This window comes from Zootoca vivipara, chromosome Z2, assembly GCF_965207765.1.
Source record: "Zootoca vivipara chromosome Z2, rZooViv2.hap1.1, whole genome shotgun sequence".
Classification (NCBI taxonomy): Eukaryota; Metazoa; Chordata; class Lepidosauria; order Squamata; family Lacertidae; genus Zootoca; species Zootoca vivipara.
In genome coordinates, this window is record NC_142585.1 from 31,936,951 (window position 1) to 31,962,431 (window position 25,481).

The window sequence follows — 25,481 nt, forward strand, 5'->3', positions numbered from 1 at the left end:
AGTGGTCCCAAGGGCCCAGTGTAAGATTTTGGGCTGTTTTCCATTGATCTTCTATATCCTTTTTGAGGTGAGGCGGCCAGGAGGGCTGTGCTAACTCTGGGGAGGAAGGAAGGTTTGCGCAGCGAAGTCTGTTGAGCATCTGGTTGCCATTAAAGACCCAAGTGGGTCAGAGTGCCTCAGAGAGAGGAACAGGAGAAGCTCCCCCTGTAATTATCCAGAGCAAACCCTGACCATGTGATCTGCAAACGGATGTACAGGGCCTGGACGCCGTGTTCCTGGCGAGATGAAAAGAGCAGCTCCCTGGCAGCCGGCCGGACTTGGCAAGGGCTGTCATCATGGATGGATTGAGCCCAGCCAGAAGCCAGCCCAGGCACCTTCTGCACCACACTGGGTTGCTGTGGTTAGCTAATACAGCCTCTGATTTCTCACACTCGGAGGAGCGGCCCAGAGGTTGCTTGGTGTTGCAGAGGCTGCTTTCCAGAGTAACCAAAGAGCTGGAAGACCAATTTTCAGCATCCTTAAGAAAATGCCATCCAGTCCAGTATTCACTTCTCACAGTTTCCAAATGCCCCTAAGAGCCTAGGAGTCCAGATAGACTGCCTCTGGGCCTGGAGGATAGACACTAGGGCTAGTAACCATTGATAGCCTTCTCCATGAATTTGCCCAATCCTTTTTTAAAGCCATCCAGTTTGATGGCCACCACTGCCTTCGATGGCAGTGAGTTCCACAGTTTAACTATGCATTGTGTGAACAAGAACTTCCTTTTGTCTATCCTGAATCTGAATGATCACCTTCTGCATTTTCCCTTCTGGGTGACACATGGCTTGCGAGTAAGTCCCCTTTCCCATGACCTTCAGGAGCCCTCCTCCATTTTCTTTCACCATGGGGGTTGCAATCAATCAATTCCCCATCCCACGCCAACCTCTGTTACTCAACAGTGAACCCTGCGTTTGATCAACACAGCTTGTTGAGGTTAATCGATTTTGGCTAATGTGACACCCAATGAACAGTGTCTGCTTTGCTGTGCTTGGAGTCCTCATTTGCCTTTTATTTTATTTTTAAAATGAACACCCTGCCTTTCTGCTTCAAGGATGAGCTTTCAGAGCAATGCATAATGATGGATAATCAAAATGAGTTTTAGACAACGGCAGATAAAAAGGAAAAGACAGCAATGAGTTAGCAGTAAAAACATACTATTTCATTTCTTCAATTTATATACTACCTTTAATCAAAAGACACAAATCTCAGTAGATATACATATTGATAATGTGATCTTGGCAGTGCACATCATCATGGGAACTCAATGGGAAACAGCCTAAAATCTGACATTGGGCATTTGGGACCCCTCACGATGGACTATAGCTATAATAGAGAAAATTGCACTTAACTGTGATTTTGATGAGGGCTAGACCCTCCAGCAAGGGACCCAGGTGGCGCTGTGGGTTAAACCACAGAGTCTAGGGCTTGCTGATCAGAAGGTTGGCGGTTTGAATCCCTGCAACGGGGTGAGCTCCTGTTGTTCGGTCCCAGCTCCTGCCCACCTAGCAGTTCGAAAGCACGTCAAAGTGCAAGTAGATAAATAGGGACCGCTCCAGCGGGAAGGTAAACGGCGTTTCCGTGCGCTGCTCTGGTTCGCCAGAAGCAGCTTTGTCATGCTGGCCACATGACCCGGAAGCTGTCTGCGGACAAACGCCAGCTCCCTCGGCCTATAGAGCGAGATGAGCGCCGCAACCCCAGAGTCGGACACGACTGGACCTGATGGTCAGGGGCCCCTTTACCTTTACCTTAGAACCTCAAGACACTTTTAAAATGGTTTGGCATTCTTTTATGAAATAATGCAGTGAGACCATCATTTTCAAAAAACAACCCTTTTCACAATCCTGGCATACCGGGAACAAGACTCATCAGATATGCTGATATTCCTGCATTTTCAAGGGTTGGATAATAAGATGACCTTTGGGATACTTTCCGATTCTATGATTCTTTCCTGAGACTTGGGTATTTTAAACCCTGTGCTACTGGACTCATTCTACATTCCAGTTTTATGGTTTTTTCTTTTTCATCATCCTTTAATTTCCATCTGCTGTTCTCATACATTTATATAAAGTGATACACACACACACACACACACACACACACACACACACACACACACACATCCCCAGAAATATCCGAATGTCAGTGCACAAAAAAACTTAAGCAAGATAAAAACCTGAACAATACTAGTAATAAATAACTATAATAATATATTTGCTGTACATGTTTGCCCCCATAGGATGGAAGCCTCTTGCTTGGAGCTGGCCCTGGAAGGAGAGCGTTTGTGCAAAGCCGGGGATTTCAAGGCTGGGGTTGCCTTCTTTGAAGCGGCTGTTCAGTTGGGAACAGAGGACCTGGAGACACTCAGTGCCATCTATAGCCAGCTGGGCAACGCCTACTTCTACCTGAAGGAGTATGGCAAGGCTCTGGAATACCACAGACATGATCTCACCCTAGCTAGGTAAGTGTCCTGCTGCCAGAAGTATGTGTTTATTCTCTCATTATGAACATCAGAAGAGCCCTGCTGGATCAGGCCAATGGCCCATCTAGCCCAGCATCCTGTTCTCACAGTGGCCAAATACCCCAAACAACCTAGGAATCTAGATAGTCTGTCTCTGGAGCTCTTGAGGTCCCATAAGAGTGTCAGAAGAGCTTGGCTGCTGGATCAGGCCAGTGGCTCGCCTAGGCCAGCATCCTTTTCCCATGACGGCTGAACAATTGCCTCTAGGAGAAATCAGCAAGCAGGATCCGAGCACAAGAGGCCTCTCCCCTCCCGTGGTCTCCAGCAACTGGTATTCAGGAGCATTGCTGCCTTCATTGTGGCTAATATCCATCAATAGCCTTCTTCATCCTTTAATCTCTCCACTCCTTTTTTAAAGCCATCCAAGTTGGTGGCCGTCACTGTCTCCTGCAAGAAGGAGTTCCGTAGTATCTGTCTGGCAACGGTCAGCTTCATCCATGCCATGCATATTTTTTATAAACTTTCCTGCATTGCAGGGGGTTGAACTAGATTACCCTTGATTAACATTATGGGCTGTATATATTGGCTAGAGTTAGGACTGGCTGTTATGCTCAGTTTCCTTGAAATAATGGATAGACATTTGTGGGTGGTGAGAGCAACAACAAATACATATAATATACAAAGATTATATAATTTGCCTACGAAATCAGCAGCAGGTACCTTCAATGTATTCCGTTCAGCACCTGCTGAAAACATTCAGGTGCTTAGAAAGTGGATGTGAATTTTAATCTGTTTTAGTATTTTATCTTTTTGTATGTTTTGAAATATAGTAGTGTAAAATTTTATTGTTTTACCTTTTGTAAACAGGTTTGGGGGGGGGGTTTCCTTACAATCAAGTGGTGTGTATACATTTTGTGAAATATATATTCCACAATAGTTCATCGATGTCTGTTTTTAACTTAGTTACAGGTAGGTAGCCGTGTTGGTCTGACGTAGTCGAAACAAAAAATAAATTAAAAAATTCCTTCCAGTAGCACCTTAGAGACCAACTAAGTTTGTCATAGGTATGAGCTTTCATGTGCATGCACACGAAAGACAAACTTAGTTGGTCTCTAAGGTGCTACTGGAAGGATTTTTTTGTTATTTTTTGTTTTTAACTTATTATTCTACAATTTGGGGAGGGGGAGTTTCTGTAAACCACTGAAGTGTGTGTGTGTGTGTGTGTGTGTGTGTGTGTATAATGACAAATATTTTTGTTAATAAAGGACATTATTAAAAGTGGATTGAAATGGAATCAAAAGTCAATGGTTACCTAGTCAGAGGGAAGGGAAGAAAGGACAGAAGGAGACAGAAAGAAGGAAGGGAAGGGCCCCATTGGGGTGCTTCATTCCTTCCCATCCCTACCTGGGTCTTCTTTGTGGTTTTGCTGGAGTGGAGCCACCCAGGACTTGCCTTCTGCTTTCTCTCTGCAGGACCATTGGGGACCGCATCGGAGAGGCCAAAGCCAGTGGCAACCTGGGAAATACGCTGAAGATCCTCGGGCTATTTGATGAGGCCCTGGTCTGTTGCCAGAGACACCTGGACATCTCCCAGGAGCAGGGAGACAAGGTACCTGCACACTAAAAATAACACCACAGGAGGGAAGAAATGCTCTGGGGCCTGATCCATCATGGCCTGATCCATCATGGCTCCTCATATGGATGTCAACAGTGATAGCAGAGCTTCCATGCCCAGGGGCAGTCTTCCTGTGAATGACAAGTTGGGGTGGGTGCTGCTGTTGAGCTCAGGTTCTGATTGTGGGTTTTCCATAATGGCTACCTGGTTAGCCAATAAGGACAAGATGCTGGACTAGATGGGCCACTAACCTTATGCATCCATGCTGAAATCAACCAGTGTAAGAGAGAAACCCAAGACAGCATGAATACCTTTTCTCCCCCACCTCTTCTAGGTTGGAGAGGCGAGGGCGTTATACAATATTGGGAACGTCTACCACGCCAAAGGCAAGCAGCTGTCTTGGAGCTTGCCCCAGGAGCCCAACTACTTGCCCAAGGAAGTCCAGGAGTGTTTGGAGAAGGCTTCCCAATTTTACGAGTGAGTGGCAACCCCATATTGAGGCAGTGAGCCTAGAATTATAGAATTGTAGAGTCATCTAGTCCTTGCAATGCAGCTCCAGTGCACCTAATATCCAGCGGAGGCCGGGCTGCGGGGTCTTTGTAAAAATGCCCCATTCTCTTTCAGCCTCACTTCATTCAAAGATGCTACCCTTGTTGCTCGCCTGCTGTGCCTCAATGCCCCCTTTCATGTGAGATCTTCCGTCCTTGAGGATGGCCCCCTCACCAGAAGAGCCTGCTGGATCAGGCCCATGACCCGTCTGGTCCACCAGCCTGTACTTGCAGTGGCTGAACTGTTGCCTGTGGGAAACCAGCAAGCAGCATTTGCTCACAAGAGCGCTCTCCTTCCTGTGGTTTCCAGCAACTGCTGTTCAGAAACATCATTGCTTCCGACCATGGAAGCAAAGCATAGCCGTTGGGGCTGGTTGCCATTGACAGCCCTCTCCTCCTCCATGAATTTGTCTACTCCCTTTTTAAGGCCATCTAAGTTAGTGGCCATCACTGCCTCCTGTGGGAGGGAGTTCCATAGTTTAACTAAGAAGTATTTGTTTTTATCATTCTGTCCTGAATCTTCCGCCATTCAGCTTCATTGGATGTCCACCAGTTGTAGTCTTAGGAGAGAGAGAGAGAGGAAAACTTTTCTATATCTGCTTTAACTTTTCTATATCTGCCAGGTCAATGATCCACAAGACCACTGCCATCCACAACCTGATTGTGGATGGAGGCTTTGGCCTGGCATGTGTGACAGAGACCTGGCTGGATGAAGCAGATGGGCCTGTCCTTGCCGCTGCTTGTCCACCAGGTTTCTCTTATGCACAGCAACCCAGGCCATCTGGGCGGGGAGGGGGGGTTGTAGTGATTTTTAGGAAGTCATTAGTTTGTACCAGGCGTCCTATTGGTGAGACCAGGTTTTCTGAGTGCATATTCTGGAATTTGGGCAATAAGGGCAGTACAGGATTCCTTTTGATGTACCGACCTCCCCGCTGCACCAAGGATTCCCTGCCCGAGCTGCTTCAGGTCGTGTCGGATGTGCTCCTGGAGACACCTGGCCTGGTTGTCTTAGGGGATTTTAACATCCATGCTGACACGACCTTACAAGGAGCCGCACGGGACTTCGTGGAAAGCATGGCCTCCATGGGGCTGTCCCTGAATAAGTCTGGCCCAACTCATAGCCGCGGACATGCCTTGGACCTGGTGTTTACCTCTATGGATGGTGGTGATCTGACACTAAGTAAAAGCGAAACTAACGAAGTGCCATGGTCAGATCACTACCTGGTGCAACTGGACTTCTCCGCGACCCTTCCCCTCTGCAGGGAGGTGGGACCTATTTGGATGGTCCGCCCCCGCCACTTAATGGATCCAAATGGTTTCCAAAGAGTGGTAGGGGATGTCTTATCCCATGTTGATGGCCTTTCAGCCAATTCCCTGGTGGCCCGCTGGAATGTGGAGTTAACCAGGGCTATTGACTGTTTGGCTCCGAAGCACCCTCTCCGATTGCATGGAGCCCGGACAGCCCCGTGGTTTTCCCCAGAGCTGAGGGTGATGAAACAGTCGTTGAGACGGCTAGAGCGCCGGTGGCGGAAAACTCATTCTGAATCCGACCAAACACGGGCTAGAGCTCATCTTCAAGCCTTCCAAGTGGCAATGGCGACGGCGAAGAGGACCTTCTTCACCGTTTCTATCGCATCTGTAGAAAACAGCAGCAGGAGACTGTTCCAGGTGGTTCGCAATCTATCTGAACCACCTTCGTCATCAGGGCCTGGTAGGGACCCCAATATCTCCTGTAATGCTTTTGCAAAGTTTTTTGGAGATAAAGTCGCTCAGATTCAGAGGGAGGTAGACTCCACTGTGGGAGCAGGGCCGGGGCAGGAAAGTGCTAGAGTCCTGTCTAGTCATGTTTCATGGGATCAATTTCAATCTGTTACCTCCAAGGATGTGGACAGGCTGCTTGGACAAGTGAAACCAACCACCTGTCTCCTTGACCCTTGCCCATCCTGGCTAATAAAAGCAAGCCGGGAAGGGCTGGGCGATGGGCTTTGCAGGGTAGTAAATGCTTCCCTCTGTGAGGGAGTATTCCCAGACCCGCTGAAAGAGGCTGTCATTAAACCGCTTCTTAAAAAACCATCTTTAGATGCAGCTAATTTGGCCAACTATCGCCCAGTCTCAAATCTTCCATTCTTGGGCAAGGTGATTGAGCGAGTGGTTGCTGAACAACTCCAGGCACACCTGGAAGAAGCGGACCATTTGGATCCCTTCCAGTCAGGATTCAGGCCTCATCATGGGACTGAAACTGCCCTGGTCGCACTGGTTGATGATCTCCGGCGGGCTAGAGACAAAGGTGAGAGCTGCTTCCTAGTCCTGCTGGATCTCTCAGCGGCTTTTGACACCATCGACCATAACATCCTTCTGGACCGTCTAGAGGGGTTGGGAGCTGGGGGCACTGTTATACAGTGGTTCCGCTCCTTCCTCCTGGGCCGTGTTCAGAAAGTGGTGGTGGGGGATGAGTGTTCAGACCCCTGGCCTCTCACTTGTGGGGTGCCTCAGGGTTCTGTCCTCTCCCCCATGCTTTTTAACATCTACATGCAGCCGCTGGGAGAGATCATCCGGGGTTTTGGGCTGGGTGTTCATCAGTATGCGGATGATACCCAGCTCTACCTCTCTTTCAAATCAGAACCACTGAAGGCAGTGAAGGTCCTGTGTGAGTGCCTGGAGGCGGTTGGAGGATGGATGGCGGCTAACAGATTGAGATTGAATCCTGACAAGACAGAAGTACTGTTCGTGGGGGACAGGAGGCGGGCAGGTGTGGAGGATTCCCTGGTTCTGAATGGGGTAACTGTGCCCCTGAAAGACCAGGTGCGCAGCCTGGGAGTCATTTTGGACTCACAGCTGTCCATGGAGGCGCAGGTCAATTCTGTGTCCAGGGCAGCTGTCTATCAGCTCCATCTGCTACGCAGGCTGAGACCCTACCTGCCTGCAGACTGTCTAGCCAGAGTGGTGCATGCTCTAGTTATCTCCCGCTTGGACTACTGCAATGCGCTCTACATGGGGCTACCTTTGAAGGTGACTCGGAAACTACAACTAATCCAGAATGCGGCAGCTAGACTGGTGACTGGGAGCGGCCGCCGAGACCAAATAACACCGGTTTTGAAAGATCTACATTGGCTCCCAGTATGTTTCCGAGCACAATTCAAAGTGTTGGTGCTGACCTTTAAAGCCCTAAATGGCCTCGGTCCAGTATACCTGAAGGAGCGTCTCCACCTCCATCATTCTGCCCGGACACTGAGGTCCAGCACCGAGGGCCTTCTGGCGGTTCCCTCGTTGCGAGTAGCCAAGTTGCAGGGAACTAGGCAGAGGGCCTTCTCGGTGGTGGCGCCTACCCTGTGGAACTTTCCCAACAGATGACAAAAAGGAAAACAACTACCAGACTTTTAGAAGACATCTGAAGACAGCCCTGTTCAGGGAGGCTTTTAATGTTTAATAGATTATTGTGTTTTATTCTTCTGTTGGAAGCCGCCCAGAGTGGCTGGGGAGACCCAGCCAGATGGGCGGGGTATAAATAATAAATTATTATTATTCCCTATGCTATACATCATTTTATAAACTTTCTGCCCAAATGCTGCAACCTTTTCTCATAGGGGAGTCATTCCATCCCCTGCATCATTTTGGTTGCCCTTTTCTGGCCCTTTTCCAATTCTGCAATATCTTTTTCACAGGAGGCTGCCAGAACTGTACATACCGTAGTATTTTCCAAATGTGGTCGCCTCATAAATTTGTTTAATGGAATTAGGATCTGGGCTGTTTAGTTTCAGTTCCTTTCCTAATGATCCCTAGCATGGAATTTACCACTCAGTGTGTCATCTTCATCAAGCTCTCGGCTGTGACCCCAAGCTCCTGTTTCTGGTCTGGCACCGCCAGTTCGGACCCCTGGAGCAAGTACATGAAACTGAGATTTTTTTGCCCCAACATGCATCACCTTACACTTGTTTACATTGAATTGCACATGCCATTTTGCCGCCCATTCACTCAGTTTGGAGAGGTCCTTGTGGAGCTCCTTCATATCCCTTTGTTCTCATGACTCTGCTGTCCTGTCCCCCCATTGATTTTCTGTGTGTCACATTTTTATTAAGCTTTAAAATCCTTAGTTGTGAACTTCAGATTTCTTATACATTCCCCTTTTAAACTTTGACATCCTTCCTTTTCTTCCATGCTGCTCTTAATCCCATCCCATTTATGTACATTATTCTAATAAACACTTCACTTAGAACATATTACTCTATTTCATATATTATCTTTTCCCCCTGCTGCTGATATTTCAAATCCTGATTATGATATTTTTTTTCTAGATATTGCAACAAGGGCTTCCATTCTCCCATGAAGGGGCCGTCATGTTGCTTTCCTATTTTTGCTGTTAGTTTTACCAGTTCTGCATTGTTTTCCCCCCATTTATTGATTGCAAAACGAGAACAACAACAACATATTTTCTTTTTGGGGGGGGGGATTCCAGAAAGAACCTCTCTCTCGTGAAGGAGCTGGGGGACAGAGCTGCCCAAGGCCGGGCATATGGCAACCTTGGTAACAGCCACTACTTGCTGGGCAACTTCCCCAAAGCTGTCGCTTTCCACAAACAGGTGAGGCTCAGGTGGGCTTTGCGTTTTGGGGGGGGGAGCCGGAGCCTTCCATTCTGTGGGTCCCTTGATCTGCCCCCCCCCCCAGCCCCTATGCTGTGATCTGGTGACAGGGAATCTCAGTGTCAAACTACAGACATAAAATAAAGCCAAAATGTTTTTCTTTCTTTCTAAAGCATGTTTCTAGCCCTCATCCATGCAGAGAGTAACTTGGCCTGGACTGGCTGAAAACTCCCAAACTGAAAAGCCTTGTGGGCAGAGGCTGTTCAGCGTTCCTTTTGTAGGGTGTCTTGGAGGGGAGCTGGGCAAGACACCCACACCTCAGTCACGTTCAGCCCTTTCTTCGTGAATTTGCCCAGTCCTCTTTTAAAACCATTCAAATGTGTGGTTCATCGCAGGCCTCCTATGGGACTTCTGTAGTTTAACTCTGCACTGCCTGAAGAAGTCCTTCCTTTTCTCTGTTCTCCACTTCTATGATTCCCACATTTTGCTTCGCTGGAGGCTCATGAGCTGCAGCGTTATGAGATAAACTTTTATCTGTTCATTGCCTTTGCTTTCTACCTTTCATACCAAAGCGGTTTATAAGTGAAAATACTTTTAAAAGCAAAAAGTGACAATATTTATAAAATTTATAAACTGCTTGTTCAAAAAAGTAAAATGAAATCTCCAAGCAGCAAACATGTCTGATTAAAAAAAAAACATTTCACCACTAGAAGTTGGAAATCCCTAAACCAATGGTATGCTACAGTTTGTTATTAGTAGAGTTATCTCAAGAGCGTTAACAAGGGGACAAAAGAAACATGGCCATTTTTATGCTATTCTAGATTGTTCAAATGGTCTGACTTGTAGAAATTCATTTTTGACCCATCACCATCTAATTCCTGTAATGAAGAAATAGGGGAAACAATTAATAATGGAATAGCTGCAATAATAGGAAACCATTGTATTATAATTCACCCGATTCAAATCTGAAGTGGGTTTCCTGTATATACAGAAATTCCTTTATGACGACTCATTACCCTGTATCTAGTTGATTGATTTTGAGATTGTTTTTAGCTATGCTTCTTGCATTTTTAGTTGTCTTTGTTGCACCAAAATTTCAATTTTTTAAAAAACCACACAATTCTCTGTACAAAATGCGACTGAACACACCCAAACAAATGAAAAACAAATTTGTTTGAGATGGCAATCGAAAATGGAGATAAAATCAACAAGTGCAACTGGCTCATGTGTGGTCTTATTTTTATTTATTTATTGCATTTATACCCCATCTTTCCTTTCAAGGAGCTCATAGTAGTATCCATGGTTCTCATCCTCTCTATTTCATCCCTGCAACAACCCTGTGAGGTAGGTTAGGCTAATAGGCCGTAACTGCCTAAAGGTCACCCAATGAGCTTCATGGCTGAGAGGGGATTTGAACCCTGGTCTCCCCCAGGTCCTAGTCCAAGACCAGTACACCCCACTGCCCAGTGTTTTCACCGGAGCTGTTAACCACCTCTCTCTCTCTCTCTCTGCCCACTTCCCTTCCAGCGCCTGGCCATCGCCAAGGAGTTTGGCGACAAAGCGGCGGAAAAGAGGGCCCACAGCAATTTAGGGAATGCCCACATTTTCTTGGGCAGGTTTGACATCGCTGCAGAGTATTTCAGGTAAGAAGATGTCTCCCTACCACTTCTCAACCTGCCATGTGATATTATTCTTATTTATTTATAGCTCACCTTTCCCCCCATAGAGCTCAAGGGGGTGTACATGCTTGTGTTCATTCTTCATTGAATTCCCCACAAGAGCCCTGCAAGATAGGTTAAGCTTAGAGGCAGTGACTGGCCCTCAAGGTCCTCACACCAAGTGAGCTTCATAGCCAAGGGGGAAATCGGAACTCTCATCTCCCAGGTCCTAGTCCAACATCCTAACCACTGCACTGCACTGTCTCTCCCTCTCTGCATGTGTACAAGTGAGTGAGAAATGGCATACATCTGTTGTGGTACATCTCAGCTATTTCTGCAGAGAGGTTGAACACCCCTAGAGACTGGGAGAGCAAATTCCTGCATCACAGGGAGTTGGACTGGGTGACCCTGTCAACAATTCTATAATACTGTGCAATCCCAAGAAGCACTTTCCATTACTGCTTGGCTGGCTGGCCACAAACGTGTTCATTTCCTGTCTGCCGTGCCGTCCTGTAGAAAAATCTAAAATGCAGGAAATATTTTATTCGCTTCCATTCAGAGCATCCTGCTGCCACCAGGAATCTCCTCTGATTCCCTGTCCATGAACTTTAGATAAGCTCAGACGAACAAATCCTCAGCAGGCACAAGAGCTACGATAATAATAAAAATTAAATATTGTAACATTGGCCTGGATATCTATTTCAAACCTATATTTACGGTGATATATTAATTCAGCCAACCAAGATAAGTGTGGAGGCTTTTGAGAATTTGAAAGGCTTTCACGCTTTGGTAACATTTCCTTGGTCTGAATAACGATAATAACACAATATGTTTAACAAGGAAGAGTCTTGTGGCAGCCTAAAGTTCCACCAGTTTATTACTGCATAAGCTTTTGGGGACCACAGTCCACTTCACCATCATGTCCACAGAAGCTTAAGCTGCAATAAATCAAATTTATTAAAATGAAAGATAATAATTGGTAAAATGATTAATAGATTGAGGTGCTGCAAGACTCTGTGCTTTGCTGCAGGAGTCTGCCATACTTATTCTATTCAGTTTCCTGCAGGCTTACCTTTTTTTTACGGTTTAGAAGGGGAAAACTATCTCTACTCGCTTCCAAAAGAAACCCACCACCACTTTACTATCCTGTTTTAAAAAATGTAGTTTGAGCCACAGAGTTGTTAAACAGGGCTTTAAAATGCTTGAGGTCTCCCATCCTTTGTGTACATCCCGGAAAGCCCCACATGGGCTACCCTGCCACTGAACAGAAGAAGAGCCTTCTGGATCAGGCCCCGGACCTATCTGGTCCAGCATCATTTTAGTCCAGCCATCAGGGTGCTTTACCTGTGATTTCTGCAGTGCACAGGGTTGGGCTAGATGACCCACAGGGTCCCCACCAGCTCTACAATCCTAGGATGCTATGAAATCAGCCTAGTGGGTTTATGGAAGAACAGGTCTTTTTGGGTAATGTTTTGGAACAACACCTTCAAGGATCATGTCCAGCCTTAAGCCGTTTTAAACCTTTTCTTTATGCTCTTTATTTTCGGTTTACAGCATTTTGTTTAATAAAATACATTTTCTAAAGGAATCTGCTTTTTAATGCAGGAAGGCACTGCAGCTCTCCAGGCAGCTGAAGGACCAAGCCGTGGAGGCTCAATGCTGCTACAGCCTGGGGAACACCTACACCCTCCTGCAGGACTATGAGAAGGCCATCGATTATCACCTGAAACACCTGGCCATCGCCCAGGAACTGGGAGACAGGTGAGGAGGCAGTGGTGCAGCCAGGCTTAGAATCATATCATAGAATCCTAGAGCTGTATTCCAAGGAGGGACTCCCAGGGTCATCCGCTCCAACCCCCTGCAATGGGACTTGATGGAACTTCTTACAGGGAGCCCTCTTTGGACAGCCATGTGCATGGCAGGGTGGGCAGAATTTGTTCATTTAACTATGCTTTCAAATGCGTATTTCCATTTCTGCTGGTCGCTGTTTTCAGACCTGGTTTTAATGCCTATGGCATTGCAGGGAGAGATCGGGGCAGTTCTTTCCATGGCCCATGAACTGCAAGTGGCCCACGATGCCATTTTGACAGCCCTTGGCAATTTTCAAGAGGAGGCGGGGAAACATTGAACATGAATTATGAATATATATTTTGTGCCATGCTTCATGTGTATTACATTCGTTTCATAGTTAAATATATTGAATAGGAGCTCAGGACTGCAATACCTCAAGGACCTCCTCTCCCCCTATAAACCATCTTCAACTAGGCCTTTGGCTGGTTAATATTGCACAGCCTTTTGAATTTGTCTGCGGGACTGGGGTGGTTATTGTTTGGCGGTTTTGTTTTACTTAATTAGTTGTTTTTATCTTTTTTTTTTTATTCTGTGACCTGCCCTGAGAAGGGTGGTATATAAATCTAATAAGGTTGTTGTTGCTGTTGTTGTTGTTGTTGTTGTTAGGTGGGCGAATAATACATGTTGATAGCCAGCTGAGGCCACAAGGGGGAGACAGAGATTTTGTGTGGAGTTGCACTTTGTCTTACTGAAGCAAGAAATCACTTGTGGAATTCAGCATAATAATACTAAAGTTGTGTAGATGGGGAAATTCCACTTCCCATCACCCCAAAGGCTGCTTCAGGGGTTCTCTCCACACATGCAACCCAGTTTTGGGAGCAAGAGGGGAAGTCTCAGAGTGGTTTACAGCCTGCATTAAGACATCAAATCAAAGAATCCCAAAATAAAGCATTCCCAAAGAAAATAAAACATAGTATAGACATTCCAAGCAATGCAATTAATGGGAGACTAAAATATTGTCTTCAAGATTACAAAAGAAGACATTACAAAGGTCAGTATAGCACTCACAATGAATGCAAGAAAGTTGACAAACTGTACAGCAGGAAGAACTTTCTGACTGTAAGAGCTGTATGACAGTGGAACAGACTCCCCTGGGAGGTTGTGGACTCTCCTCCTTTGGAGGTTGTTAAGCAGAGGTTGGATGGCCATGTGTCAGGGATGTGGAATTTCCTACATTGTTGGGGGTTGGACTAGCTGATCCTCGGGGTCTGTTCCAGTTCTACAATTCTATGTCTATATGTCATTCTACCTGACTGGGTGGTGCCTGGCAATCTCTACATGCCTTGAGTTGTCATGATGCAGGGAGGGGCATGATAGGAACATAAGTGAATAAATATACCTTTCCTTTTCAGAGTGGGAGAAGGAAGAGCTTGCTGGAGCCTGGAAGATGCCTACATGTCTCTCGGGAACCGTGAACAAGCCTTATACTTTGCAGAGAAACACCTTGAAATCTCCCAAGAAGTAAAAACATTTTTTAATTTGTTGGTGGTCTGTCACATTTAATTACTTTATAATGTTGGGGGTGTCCATAGACCTTTAGCAGCTGTTCAGTGCTCCTTGCACATTAGGATTCCCGCTCTGCAGGGGGTTGGGCTAGATTACTGCTGATTGCGTGACTGCTAATTGCAGCCTCTGGGAGCTTGTGACCAGGACTTGTAAACAGGGGTGTTTGCAGCGGCATTTAATGGGGGAGGCCAGGAATGCTGTCTCATGGGCAACATAGGACCAAGGGGCATGGATGGCAAGGGAGCTGCTGTAGTGACTTGCAACACCTTTGCCGTGTTTGTCTAAGAATGTTTCTGGAACATTGCTGGAAACCACACAGGGGCAGGGGACAGGGAGGGCTCTTGTGCTCAGATCATGCATGTGGGCTTCCCAGCTGGGAATCGGGTTGGGTTCCCTCCCAACTCTACAATTCTATGATTATTTGACCACAGGGTTGACTGCTACAGCTCAGAGGGGTTCAGGCAGAGTTTTGTCCCTCTTTGGGGTCTGAGCTGGGAACAAATGTGGGTTGTTGGGGGTTTTTTTAGTGCAAGAAGGTAAAGAAAAACTGCTCCAAGGAGCAGGTGTGGCTAGAAACTGGCCTTTCAGGATGAGGCCCTGTGGACATGTCATGTTGGAAATCTGGGATGCCAGGACCCAAGTTTGGGGCAAGTACTCTTTGGTATGAGAAACCCAGCAGAGATTTAACATCACAGAACCTGCAGCAAAGAAAAGTGTGGAAACATAAGCTGTATAATGTTTAAAATGTTACCTCCCCAGTTGCTTGGTTACAAAATGGTAAAAGCTCCTAAACTTTTGGTATAGGAAAACAACTCATTTCAAACTCCATTTTGAAATCAAAGAGGCTGGAGGGAGCAGTTCAGAGTTCATGTGTAGACTGAGTATAACAAAAGACTTAGTTGCCCATTTCCTCCCAAGGTGAGGGGAAGGTGAGGGCAAGTGACATAGGCAGAGCCTGGCAGGACAGCTTACTCCATGGCCTTAATCCCTTCATGCAGTAATTAAACTCACAAGCAGACTGGTTATATGAGGCTGCTTACCCTATATATTGAGATGGTGGCATTGTAGCTCAGTGGTATAGAGCACTTGCTTTGCATGCAGAAAGTTCCTATTTATTCAGCGCTTGCTTTGCATGCAGAAGGTTTCTATTTATTCAGAACCATGAGGACTAGGACTTTCCTTTATTTTTAGGGGAAGTAGCTCAGTAGCTCCTGCCAACCTAGCAGTTCGAAAGCACATCAAAATGCAAGTAGATAAATAGGAACCGCTACAGCGGGAAGGTAAAGGGCGTTTCCATGTGCTGCTCTGGTTTGCCAGAAGCGGCTTTGTCATGCTGGCCACATGATTTGGAAGCTATACGCCGGCTCCCTCGGCCAATAATGCGAGATGAGCGCGCAACCCCAGAGTCGGTCACGACTGGACCTAATGGTCAGGGGTCCCTTTACCTTTACCTAGCTCAGTAGCAGAGCACCTGCTTTGCATGCAGAAGGTCCTGGATCCAATCCCTTCTGGCTTTTCCAGGCTGCACTGGGAAACGTCTCCTGCCTGAAGCTTCAAGGAGCCACAGCTGCCAGTCAATGTGGACGATACCAAACTCAATGGACCAATGTCCTCACCTGGTATCTTCCTCTGGACCATTACAATTCAGCCCTTAATTCAGACCTATGAGGACTAGAATATTCCTTCGTTTTAGGGAATGGTAATGAATCTGCCTGAAGCTCTTGAGGAGCCACAACTGCTAGTCAGGGAGGAGCTAGTCACTGTGCTAGATAGACCAATGGCTGGATTCAGGATCTTATCATGACAGTTGAGGGCATCCTCAAGAGTATCCTGATTTTACGTGGTTCCTGCTCTGCAGGGGGTAGGGCTAGATGACACATGGGTGTCCCTGTCAGCTCTACAATTCTATGAAATGGGAAAGGAAGACAAGGCAGAGCGAAGCCTGAGGACCTTCTCATCAGTGTTACACCCCCTATTATTAACCCTTCAGCTGTTCCTGATAAATACACTTTGCTGTCCTCTGAGTAGCACAGATTACTCAGCAACAGATGGGAAGAGAACAATGGGAGGTTCCACGGAGGTGGGTAGCTGGGTAAGGGCTTGGATGTGAGGAGGAGGAAGAGGAGAGTTCCCTAGATAATATAATGGCAGAACTGGCTTGAAGTCGGGGCTAACACATATGCTTCCTGGCTCCGTTTCAAAAGAAGACCAAATAGGTTTTCTTTTGAGGGAAGGCAATCCAGATTCTTGTATATTTCAGAGCTTTGCACTCTAGATAGACTGCCTCTGGACCTGGAGGTTCCATAAAGGCATAAGAAGAGCCCTGGAGCTGGATTAGGCAAAGAGGGGTCCACCTAGCCCATAGCCAAGCCAGTGCCTCAGTAGGAAGCCCCCAAGTAGGACTTGAGCTCAACAGAATTCTCCCTACTTGCAATTCTCAGCAAATGGCATTTCTGCCACTTAATTTATTAATTATTTATTTCCTAAAATTTGTACACCACTTGATTGCAAGAAAAAGAGAAGAAGGAAAAACCACCCTCTGGTTTCCAGAAAAGATAGAGCAGTAAAATTAACACTAAGAAAAATGTATAGCAATAATTTGCAGCATACAAAAAGTTAAAACAACAGTAGACTGGTTATTTGTTCTGTTGTGATTCCTGCATTGTGGGGGTATGGACTAGATGAGTCTTGGGGTCACTTCCACCTCTACAAGTCTATGATTCTATCTTAACTTATCTATTGTATTCATCCACCTTTGCTGTATTGCAGGCATCCCCAAACTACGGCCCTCCAGATGTTTTGGCCTGCAACTCCCATGATCCCTAGCTAGCAGGACCAGTGGTCGGGGAAGATGGGAATTGTAGTCCAAAACACATGGAGGGCCGAAGTTTGGGGATGAGTGCTGTATTGCATTCGCCTGACTGTTACTGGCTCAGAAATTATCAATATCTGGACTGCTGAAGACATTTTTATCGTTCTGTGTCTAGATATCATTACAGCATTGATTATATATACAGATACACACACACACACACACACACACACACACACACACACACACACACAAAAGCACACACAAAAGCACACACAAAAACCAGACAGTAACAAATTAAAACTCGCATCTGGACAAACTTGTTGAAACAAGAATGTTACAGCAGTTGCTGAAAAGAACCCAGCAAGCATGCCCACTTGAAATCACGAGGCAGAAGTTCCAAAGATGTGTGCTTGTTCCATGAATTAATGATGGCTAATAATACTTTGCAGGTCGGAGATCAGGATGGGGAGGCCACAGCCTCCTTAAACGTGGTCCAGCTGAGGGCAGTCCTGAGCCTGAAGCAGAACGGAGAGGATCTGGAGACCCCCGTGGCAGGAACCGGTTATGAAGTGCAGGGTGAGTCAGAATTATTATTATTCATATTGAAAGTGTCTGCAGGTTCTAGTCCTCATCGATACAGGATTGTGCATAATTTTCTCCATTATAGCTGTATTCCAGAGTGAGGGGTATTGAGTGCTCAATGTAAGATTTTGGGCTGTTTTCCACTGAGTTGCCATTACTATTCATGCTGTCAAGATCATGTATCAAATTCTTTTGACAATATATGTCTACATTGGTATCATCAAAAAAGTATTCAGTCACATTAATTTTGGGCAATTTCTTTAGTAATATTTATCATTAAATTCCAAACATCTTGCACCAACTGGCACTCCCACCATAAATGATAATACCGGTATATACCAAGATCATTGCAACCCCTCAGACAATTAAGCAGTATTAGAGAAAACATATTTGACATTTGCAAAGGAGGACAAGACCATCTTCAAGGGATTTCAGGTGCCTCAATATTTGTTTATGAAATAAAATCATGCCATGTATTTATTTAAAAGGTCATTCAAGCTCTGCCCTTTAGAGATTTTTAGTTTCTTTTTCAGCCCAGATGAGAACTGCTGGCAGCACTTCCCTGCACCCCAGAGTCCAATTTGGCCTCCCTCTCCTTTTGATAGGAGCAGCGCTAAGGACTGAGCTTGGGTAAACTTGAGTGCATGATTTCTGGCGTGGGAAGAGGATTGGGAGCTGCATCAATCCAGCAGAGCTCTTGATCTGGAGCTCTCAGGGGCAGCAGTGACCTCATTCATCAGGCCCTTGAATGGGCTCCCATGTTGAGACCTCATCAGGAGCCGGAGGACAAAATGTTCCTGAAGAGGAAAACAGAAAAGAAAATGCAAAGTTATTTATTTTGTTTATTTTTTCAAAGTGGTTTACAAAAAAAAGGGAAAATAAAAGTTCACATCAATACTTTAAAACAGACCAAAGAAAGTTAAGATATTAAAAATGGGCTAAAATTTACATTCTAAACAGGAATGTTTTGGGCAGATACCAGAAGGATTTCAGCAAAGGCACCTGCTTGATATCCATAGGCAGAGACTTCCAAAGTACAGGTGCTACATAGCAAGAGGCTTACAAATGCATCTTTGGTGGCCCAGAGAGGCAGTGGAACTTAAGGGACATTGTGCAGAGGTGAAATTAGCTGGAGGCTTTTTTGGCCATATCGTTGAAACAGAAAGGAGAGGAATGGAGGCAGGCTTCTAAACAATGTTGGGCTCCAGCTCCTAGCAGTCAGCATGGCCAATGGTTAGCAATGATGGTGGGAGTTGTAGTCAGCAACATCTGGAGGGGAGGTACCAGCTTGAAGAATGCCTTGTGAAGATGGCCCTGCTAGGAATTTTATTGTCTTCAATGCTCTGATACTGTGAAATCTTGCTTGGGATTTCAGGGCGTGAGGGCTTCAGAACTGGAGCCTCTCTTGTTTTGATTTATGACCTTCATGGCTTTGATGAAAAGTTATCTTTGGAAATGTGTGGCCAGTTGCCGCTGGTGTCATTCTCCCTAGAACTGGGGTAAATCCCTAATCTTGGATAAGAGACATTTTCTTCACTTTCTCATAAAAACCACAGACCACAGCCCCTTCTGAAACATGTGGATTCAAACAGTACTGCCAGACACAGACATGTAACAAGGAAATATGAGACTCTCAGTTGGAAGCTGAAGAGCCTTGGGATACAGGTGGCCTTTTCATCACTTTTCATCACAAAGGGCTGTCTCCATGTGCTCAGCATGGCCATGGGAGCTGGCTGGCATTCTGATGCATTCAAAGTCAACAGACGCGCCCCAACCACAGCACTAAAGTGGTGCCTTTCTCCGCTTTGTTTGCACACCTCCAAGGAGACGCAGGTCAGCAAATGCCACTTTTTGCACCTTCAAGCAGGGAATTCTGTTCTACTTGGGGCTACTCTGAGAACAGGCTGGAGCTAAACAAGTCCTTGTTTGTCCCCTGAGAGCCAGGCTCTCTGAATTGCCCCAGCTTTAGTTATGATTCCTGCACTGTTATCCTTATCCTTCCACTGGCAAGTGAAAACTTTCTTTTTCCAACAGACTTTGGGGAACTGACTGCTTTTAATGAAAGGGCTGATGTCATGCTGTTTTTATTGTAATTATTTGTGTGGTTTTAACAGAGTTCTCTCTGTGTGTGTGGGGGGGGTTAATTCAGTCAGTATTTGTTTATTACCGGTTGCTTTTCCCCTATGTTTTTAACTGTTCTTGTTTTTATCTATAAGATGCTTGAGTCCCTATCAAGGAAAAAGGCGGAGTACAAATATGTGGGAATATGATGCATATGCTTGCGCTCCCGGTTATAGAATTGTAGAATTGGAAGGTACCCTGGGGCGGTCATCTAGCCCAACCCCTGCAATTCAGGGCGGGGACACTGCATCCCTCTGTCTAATTTCATGCGGCCTTAAGTCCCAAAGCTCCTTGTGAATGATCAGTTCTTGAGCATTATATCCCTTCTTCAGAGAGGAAGTGGGGTGGCATTGCCAAATATTGAACCTTGCTTCATTCACTGCCTGTTCTGTACAGTGTCTGTAGGGAGTTGCCCAGTAGGGAATCCAGGAAAAGGTTGCCTACACCTCAAGGAGAGGCAGGTGGGGCTCTTCAACCTAGGAAGGTAGCCCATCTAGGAAAAGGAAAACCCATACCCAGCCAGCCATCTCAGTGCAGAGCCGGTTGTGACTAGTAGGGGTTGTGGTGGGTTATGAGGCGGTGCCGTGTGGTGGTTAGAGTATCCGACTAGGACCTGGGAGTGTCCAGGGTTCAACTCCCTGCTCGGTCATGAAGCTCCCTGGGTGTGACCTTGAGAGGCCAGTCACTACTTCTGTCAGCCCTACCCTACCTCGCAGGGGTGTTATGGGGATTGAATGAGGAGGGAGGAACCCCTTTGAGCTCATTAGAGGGGGAAAGGTGGGATATAAATGCAATAATTAGAAAATAATAAATTTGGGGGCAAGTGCAGATTTGGAAGGAGGGCTGTGTTTCCATTCACCTCTTGCATTGAAGAGTGCAAATCTGGGAGATTCGCTTTTCAATACAAACTCCAAACTTGGCTCCATGGCTGTGACCTTGCCAGGGCTGTGGCCTCCCAACAGAAGCAGGGAGATGCAACGGCTGGCCTTATCCTCCCAGCTCTTTTGTCAGCAAAAGATGTAAGCTGTGGGCTTCCTTTGACAGGCCCACTTGTTTTTCTCCTTGAAGGACTCGGGTTTGTTGTTTTAATTACAGTTCTTTGGCTGATTCAAGATGCCGTCGGACTTAATTACAGCTTAGCTCAGAGGCGGCTGGGATTTCTAGGGCGGCTGGGGTGCTATATCTCCCACTTATTTTGAGAAATGTCTTTGCCACTGATGCAAGAGGCTCTCAAAGTAATCGGGAAAAGGCGTGAGGGATCCGGTCTCTGCAAGGCTCAATAATCCCTGACAGGTAGTCAGCCAACCTCTGCTTAAAAACGTCAAATGAAGGGACTACAACTCCCACTGCAGTCAACGGCCAGGGATTATGGGAGTCACAGTGCAAAAAGTGCCCCACGGAGGCTTTTTTTAGTGGTACAGTAGTTTTTAACTGGTTGGTGTGTTTTTTTAATGCATTGTTTGATTTTGTTTGTAAACTGCTTTGAGGGTGTGTGTGTGTGTTTACAATCAAGTGATATATAAAAATTTAGGATACTGTAGATCAGTGGTTCTCAAACATTTTGCTTGGGCCACACTTTCAGAATAAAATTTTGCTCACACTGATTTTTTTTATTGATAATTAATGCATTGGAAAACAAACGGAAACATGTTTGGGGGGGGGGGGAGAACAACCAGCAGTGCTTGATTTATAACATAGAACATTTATAACATATTATACTTTATAATATGTTCATGGGACATGCAGAAAGTATAAAACAATGCGGCTGCATAAGAATGTAAATCATTCCCAAAATGCAATTATAAGTGAGCCTCTTCCATATGTGCCTTAAATGTACTTACAAAGTGCATGAGAGGTGTGAGTTTGCTATTGCCAAGTAATCTCATTTATATTAGGTCCGATTTGAGACAAACAAACTCTCATCTCCTCATCAGCACAAATAAGCCTTTGTCTCTTCCGATCTTTCATATTTGTCAGAGTTTAAAATCCCTGTTAACAACAATATGTCGTGGAGAACAGTAGAAGAGGGGTGATTCTGGATCACAACCAGGATTTGTCCTTGGTATCTCTTGATACACTTGCTCTCATTTTGAAAAGACATCTATCCATATTCTGCATATATATATATATTGACACTATATTACACTGAAATCTTTAAATGTTTCTTTGATTGCCCTTGAATTTTCCCCTCCACACTTTCCATCCTTTCCTGCCACATCAGTGTGGCGAGTCACACCCTTTAAGAACCACTGCTCTGTACTGAAGCAAATCCTGCCATGTAAAAGATTTCCCAAGTCTGCTCTGATGCCATGTGGATGACTGCATTCAAGATTCATAGAACCATAGAACTGCAGAGTTGGGAAGGATACCAAGGGTCATCTAGTCCAGCCCCCTGCAATACAGGAATCGATACAGGAAACTCAACATCTGGACATGCATTTGTCCTGGAAGACAGCACTTCCTGCTTGGGAATTATTTCGATTAATTTTCCCCAATAGTTTGCAATTAAACAGACAAACAAAAATCATAGCAAATAAAAAATATGAAATAAATATATAAATGTATTCCTGCATTGCAGGGGGTTGGACTAGATGACCTTTGGTGTCTCCTCCAGCTCTACAATTCTGTAATTCAATTATGTGATTCTATACATTTGGATAACTGCCTCATCCACGACACCTGCCCAGGTGACCTTATATTGCTGCAGCTCAATTAATGACTTCTGCTGTTAATTATTATTTTTTAACTGGGTGTTTGTTTGTTTGTTTTCGGCCATGAAGGTCACATCAAGACGGTGGTTGGCCAGCTCACCCACCCATCTCCTGTTGCTTTTTCAGGGGCAAGGCCCAAGATGATCCAGAGGAACCGCATGAGCAGCCTTGAGTTCCCATCAGAAAAGGTAAAGGGAGACATCAGTTGATGGTGGGGAAGAGGAGGAAGAGGGATCTTGAAGACATATCTGTTTAGGCCAGCATCCCCCTGTACTTGAACTTCCTGATTGATGGGTTTTAATCGGGGGTTTTTTATAATCATAATAAAAAACAAAGTTTTAATTTTTATGCTTTTTAAGTGGCTTGTTTTATTCCACATTTTATAGTAATCCTGAAAGTTTTCAGTGCTTCAATGGAATTCTTTTACCACATGTTTTAATTACAGACAGATTTTATACCTGTAAACAGCTTAGAAGCCATTATAAATCAGTAATGACAGGCCACATTCAGCCTGCGTCTCCTTCCTTTCTGGAATGGCATTCCTCTCTAGAGTGGCAGGGCATGGAGGGTGAGGGAGAAGGGGCAGCCTCTGTCGCCTCTGTCATGTGGCTCCCAGAAGATCACTCCTGAGGGAATGTGGCCCCCAGCAAGAGGGAAATGCCTTGCAGCAAGGTGTCTCCATCTACAGCAATGACCTCTTTGTCACTTCTCCTCAGGATCAGAACGGAGACATGGAGATCCCTGGGAAAGAATTCATGTCGCTGTCGGTCAGATCCAGGAAACACAGGGGAAGCCAGTCCATCCCAGACAAGAAGATTCCACCACCCAGCGAATCCCCGTTGGAGACCAGTGACGTACGGTTTCAGCTCTCCCGACTGGTAAGGAGATGAGGCGGGCATGAACAGTACCCCTCACCTAAAAATTCACAAATTGCTCTTCTTCCTAGGTTTTTTGGTGTCCGCTGTGAAGGACCCCATTGCATGAATGCCTTTCATTTCATTCTTGCTTATTTCATAACATTTATACACTGCTTGATTGTAGGAAAAACCTCAAAGCAGTCTACAAAAAAAAAATTAAAAAATCAAGAAAAAATTGCAACAATACTTCCAAATATACAGAAAGTTAAAATGCTAAATAAGTTTTAAAACACACTTTCTAAGCATCTGGACAGGCTTGTCTAAACAAGAATGTTTTTAGCAGGCACTGAGAAGAGCACAGTGGAGGTTCCAAAGTGTAGACACTACCACATTAAAATATAGATTTCTAAGGAATAATTTGTGTATTAATTTGGAGTAAAGGATTATATCTAAGTATTATTTTAAGATTAAAATTGTTAGTTTTGGAATTGTATAATCAGGAAAATTGCTAAGATGGGATATAATTAGACTCGGGAAGGAGGGAGCGGGGGAGTCGAAGTTATGATAAAGATATTAAAATACTAAGATTGTAATTTTTTTATTCTTTTTTCCTTTTTTCTCTTTTTTTCCCCCTGGAATTTTGTCCAGTTTCTTATTTGTGCTGTTTTGGTTTTTTTCTCTTCTTCTTTACGTCTTCTTATTCTTTTTATACAGTATTTATACAGTATTTTATTAGAATGATTTTGTGATTGGAAAATGTTAATAAAGATAATTTAAAAATAAAATAAAATATAGATTTCTTGCCAATGTGGAGCAGGTGTTATTTGGCACATGTAGTAGTGCTATTTGGAGTGGTTGAGTGGCCACCTGTGGTGCAAGGTGACCTCACAGGTAAACTGGTCCCAAGTTGTTAAGGGCTTTATCTCTCATCAGCGATAGTGCTGCAGCATTTTGCATTAGCGGCAGCTCGTGGTCCAAGTGCAAGAGAAGCCCCACATAGAGCACATAGCAGAAATCTAGCCTGGAGGTGTTTTTTTTTAGGTCATATTTAGGAAAGTTATTTATGCTGCGCATAACTGAACGACAGAACTACCACCCACAGGAGGCAGTGGTGGTCACTCAATTGGGTGGCTTTAAAAGAGAATTGGGCAAATTCATGGAGGAGGAGGTTACCTGTGGCTACTGGTGATGGTGGCTATGCTCTGCCTCCACAGCTGGCAGCAGCAATGCTTCTGAATACCGGTACCTGTTGCTGAAAAGTGCAGGAGGGGAGAGTTATGTTCAGGTCCTGCTTGCTGGTTTCCCACAGGCATCTGGTTGGCCACTGTGAGAACAAAAAGCTGGCCTAGATGGGCCATTGGCCGATCCTACAGGCTCTCCTAATGTTCGGGTTTGTGGAAGCATGTGGCGTCCTCCTATTTCTCTGCTGCTGTGGTTTTCACGTTGGGCATTTGCTTCTCATTCTCCTGGCTGAATTTGGACTTATTATCTTAAAGGTCACCTTGAGCATTCTTGGAACGAAACGGAAGGGGGGGGGAGGATCTGCCTCTGACTTTGCAACAATTCAACAGCCCCAAATAAATAGGATGAAAGTGTGTTTTGTTGCTAGGTGAGATTCAAGCACCTGTCTTATGCCTGGTGCTCATTGCATGCTACATTTCCCCAGATGTGCAGGAAAGGTACAAGAATCTCCCGCCTGGGTGGGGGCTTCCAACTATATCCAGTCATTGCTCTTGTGAGGAATTCCAACTGGCTTTCCATCCATTAGCTGGGATTCCTGCATTACAAGGGCTAGAAGACCCTTGGGGGGTCTAGAAGACCCTTGGGAAGGCTAGAAGATCCTTGGGGTCCCCTTCCAACTCTACAATTCTATGCTTCTATGCCTTGGAAAGTAGTGAACTCTCGTTCACGGGGGGGTGGGGGGTTAAGAAAGGTTAGGTATCTGTCTGTCAGGGATTCCTTTGCTGCGATTCCTAGGCCACCCGCCTCCCTGGCAAGGCCATGTATAGTCAACGGAAAGCGCAGAGAAGTCACACTGACAGCTTGCAGATGTGTGTTCCTCAAGATTGTTTAGATATGGAGCCATTTTTGGAGCATGCTGTTAGCATTATACTCTTGCTGGGACTGAGATGCCCCTTTTGAGA

General features: G+C 45.4%; 1 protein-coding gene across 1 annotated transcript in view; it reads left to right on the top strand.

Moving 5' to 3' along the window:
- Positions 1 to 25,481, top strand: part of GPSM1 (G protein signaling modulator 1) — a 62,666-nt gene that overhangs the window by 8,342 nt on the left and 28,843 nt on the right. The window contains exons 2-11 of the mRNA XM_035113168.3: positions 2,276 to 2,497; positions 3,970 to 4,105; positions 4,446 to 4,588; positions 9,113 to 9,236; positions 10,764 to 10,879; positions 12,500 to 12,655; positions 14,098 to 14,206; positions 17,516 to 17,642; positions 22,607 to 22,668; positions 23,197 to 23,358. Of these exons, the coding sequence (XP_034969059.3) occupies positions 2,276 to 2,497; positions 3,970 to 4,105; positions 4,446 to 4,588; positions 9,113 to 9,236; positions 10,764 to 10,879; positions 12,500 to 12,655; positions 14,098 to 14,206; positions 17,516 to 17,642; positions 22,607 to 22,668; positions 23,197 to 23,358 (1,357 nt within the window). The remainder of the gene's footprint in view (positions 1 to 2,275; positions 2,498 to 3,969; positions 4,106 to 4,445; positions 4,589 to 9,112; positions 9,237 to 10,763; positions 10,880 to 12,499; positions 12,656 to 14,097; positions 14,207 to 17,515; positions 17,643 to 22,606; positions 22,669 to 23,196; positions 23,359 to 25,481) is intronic.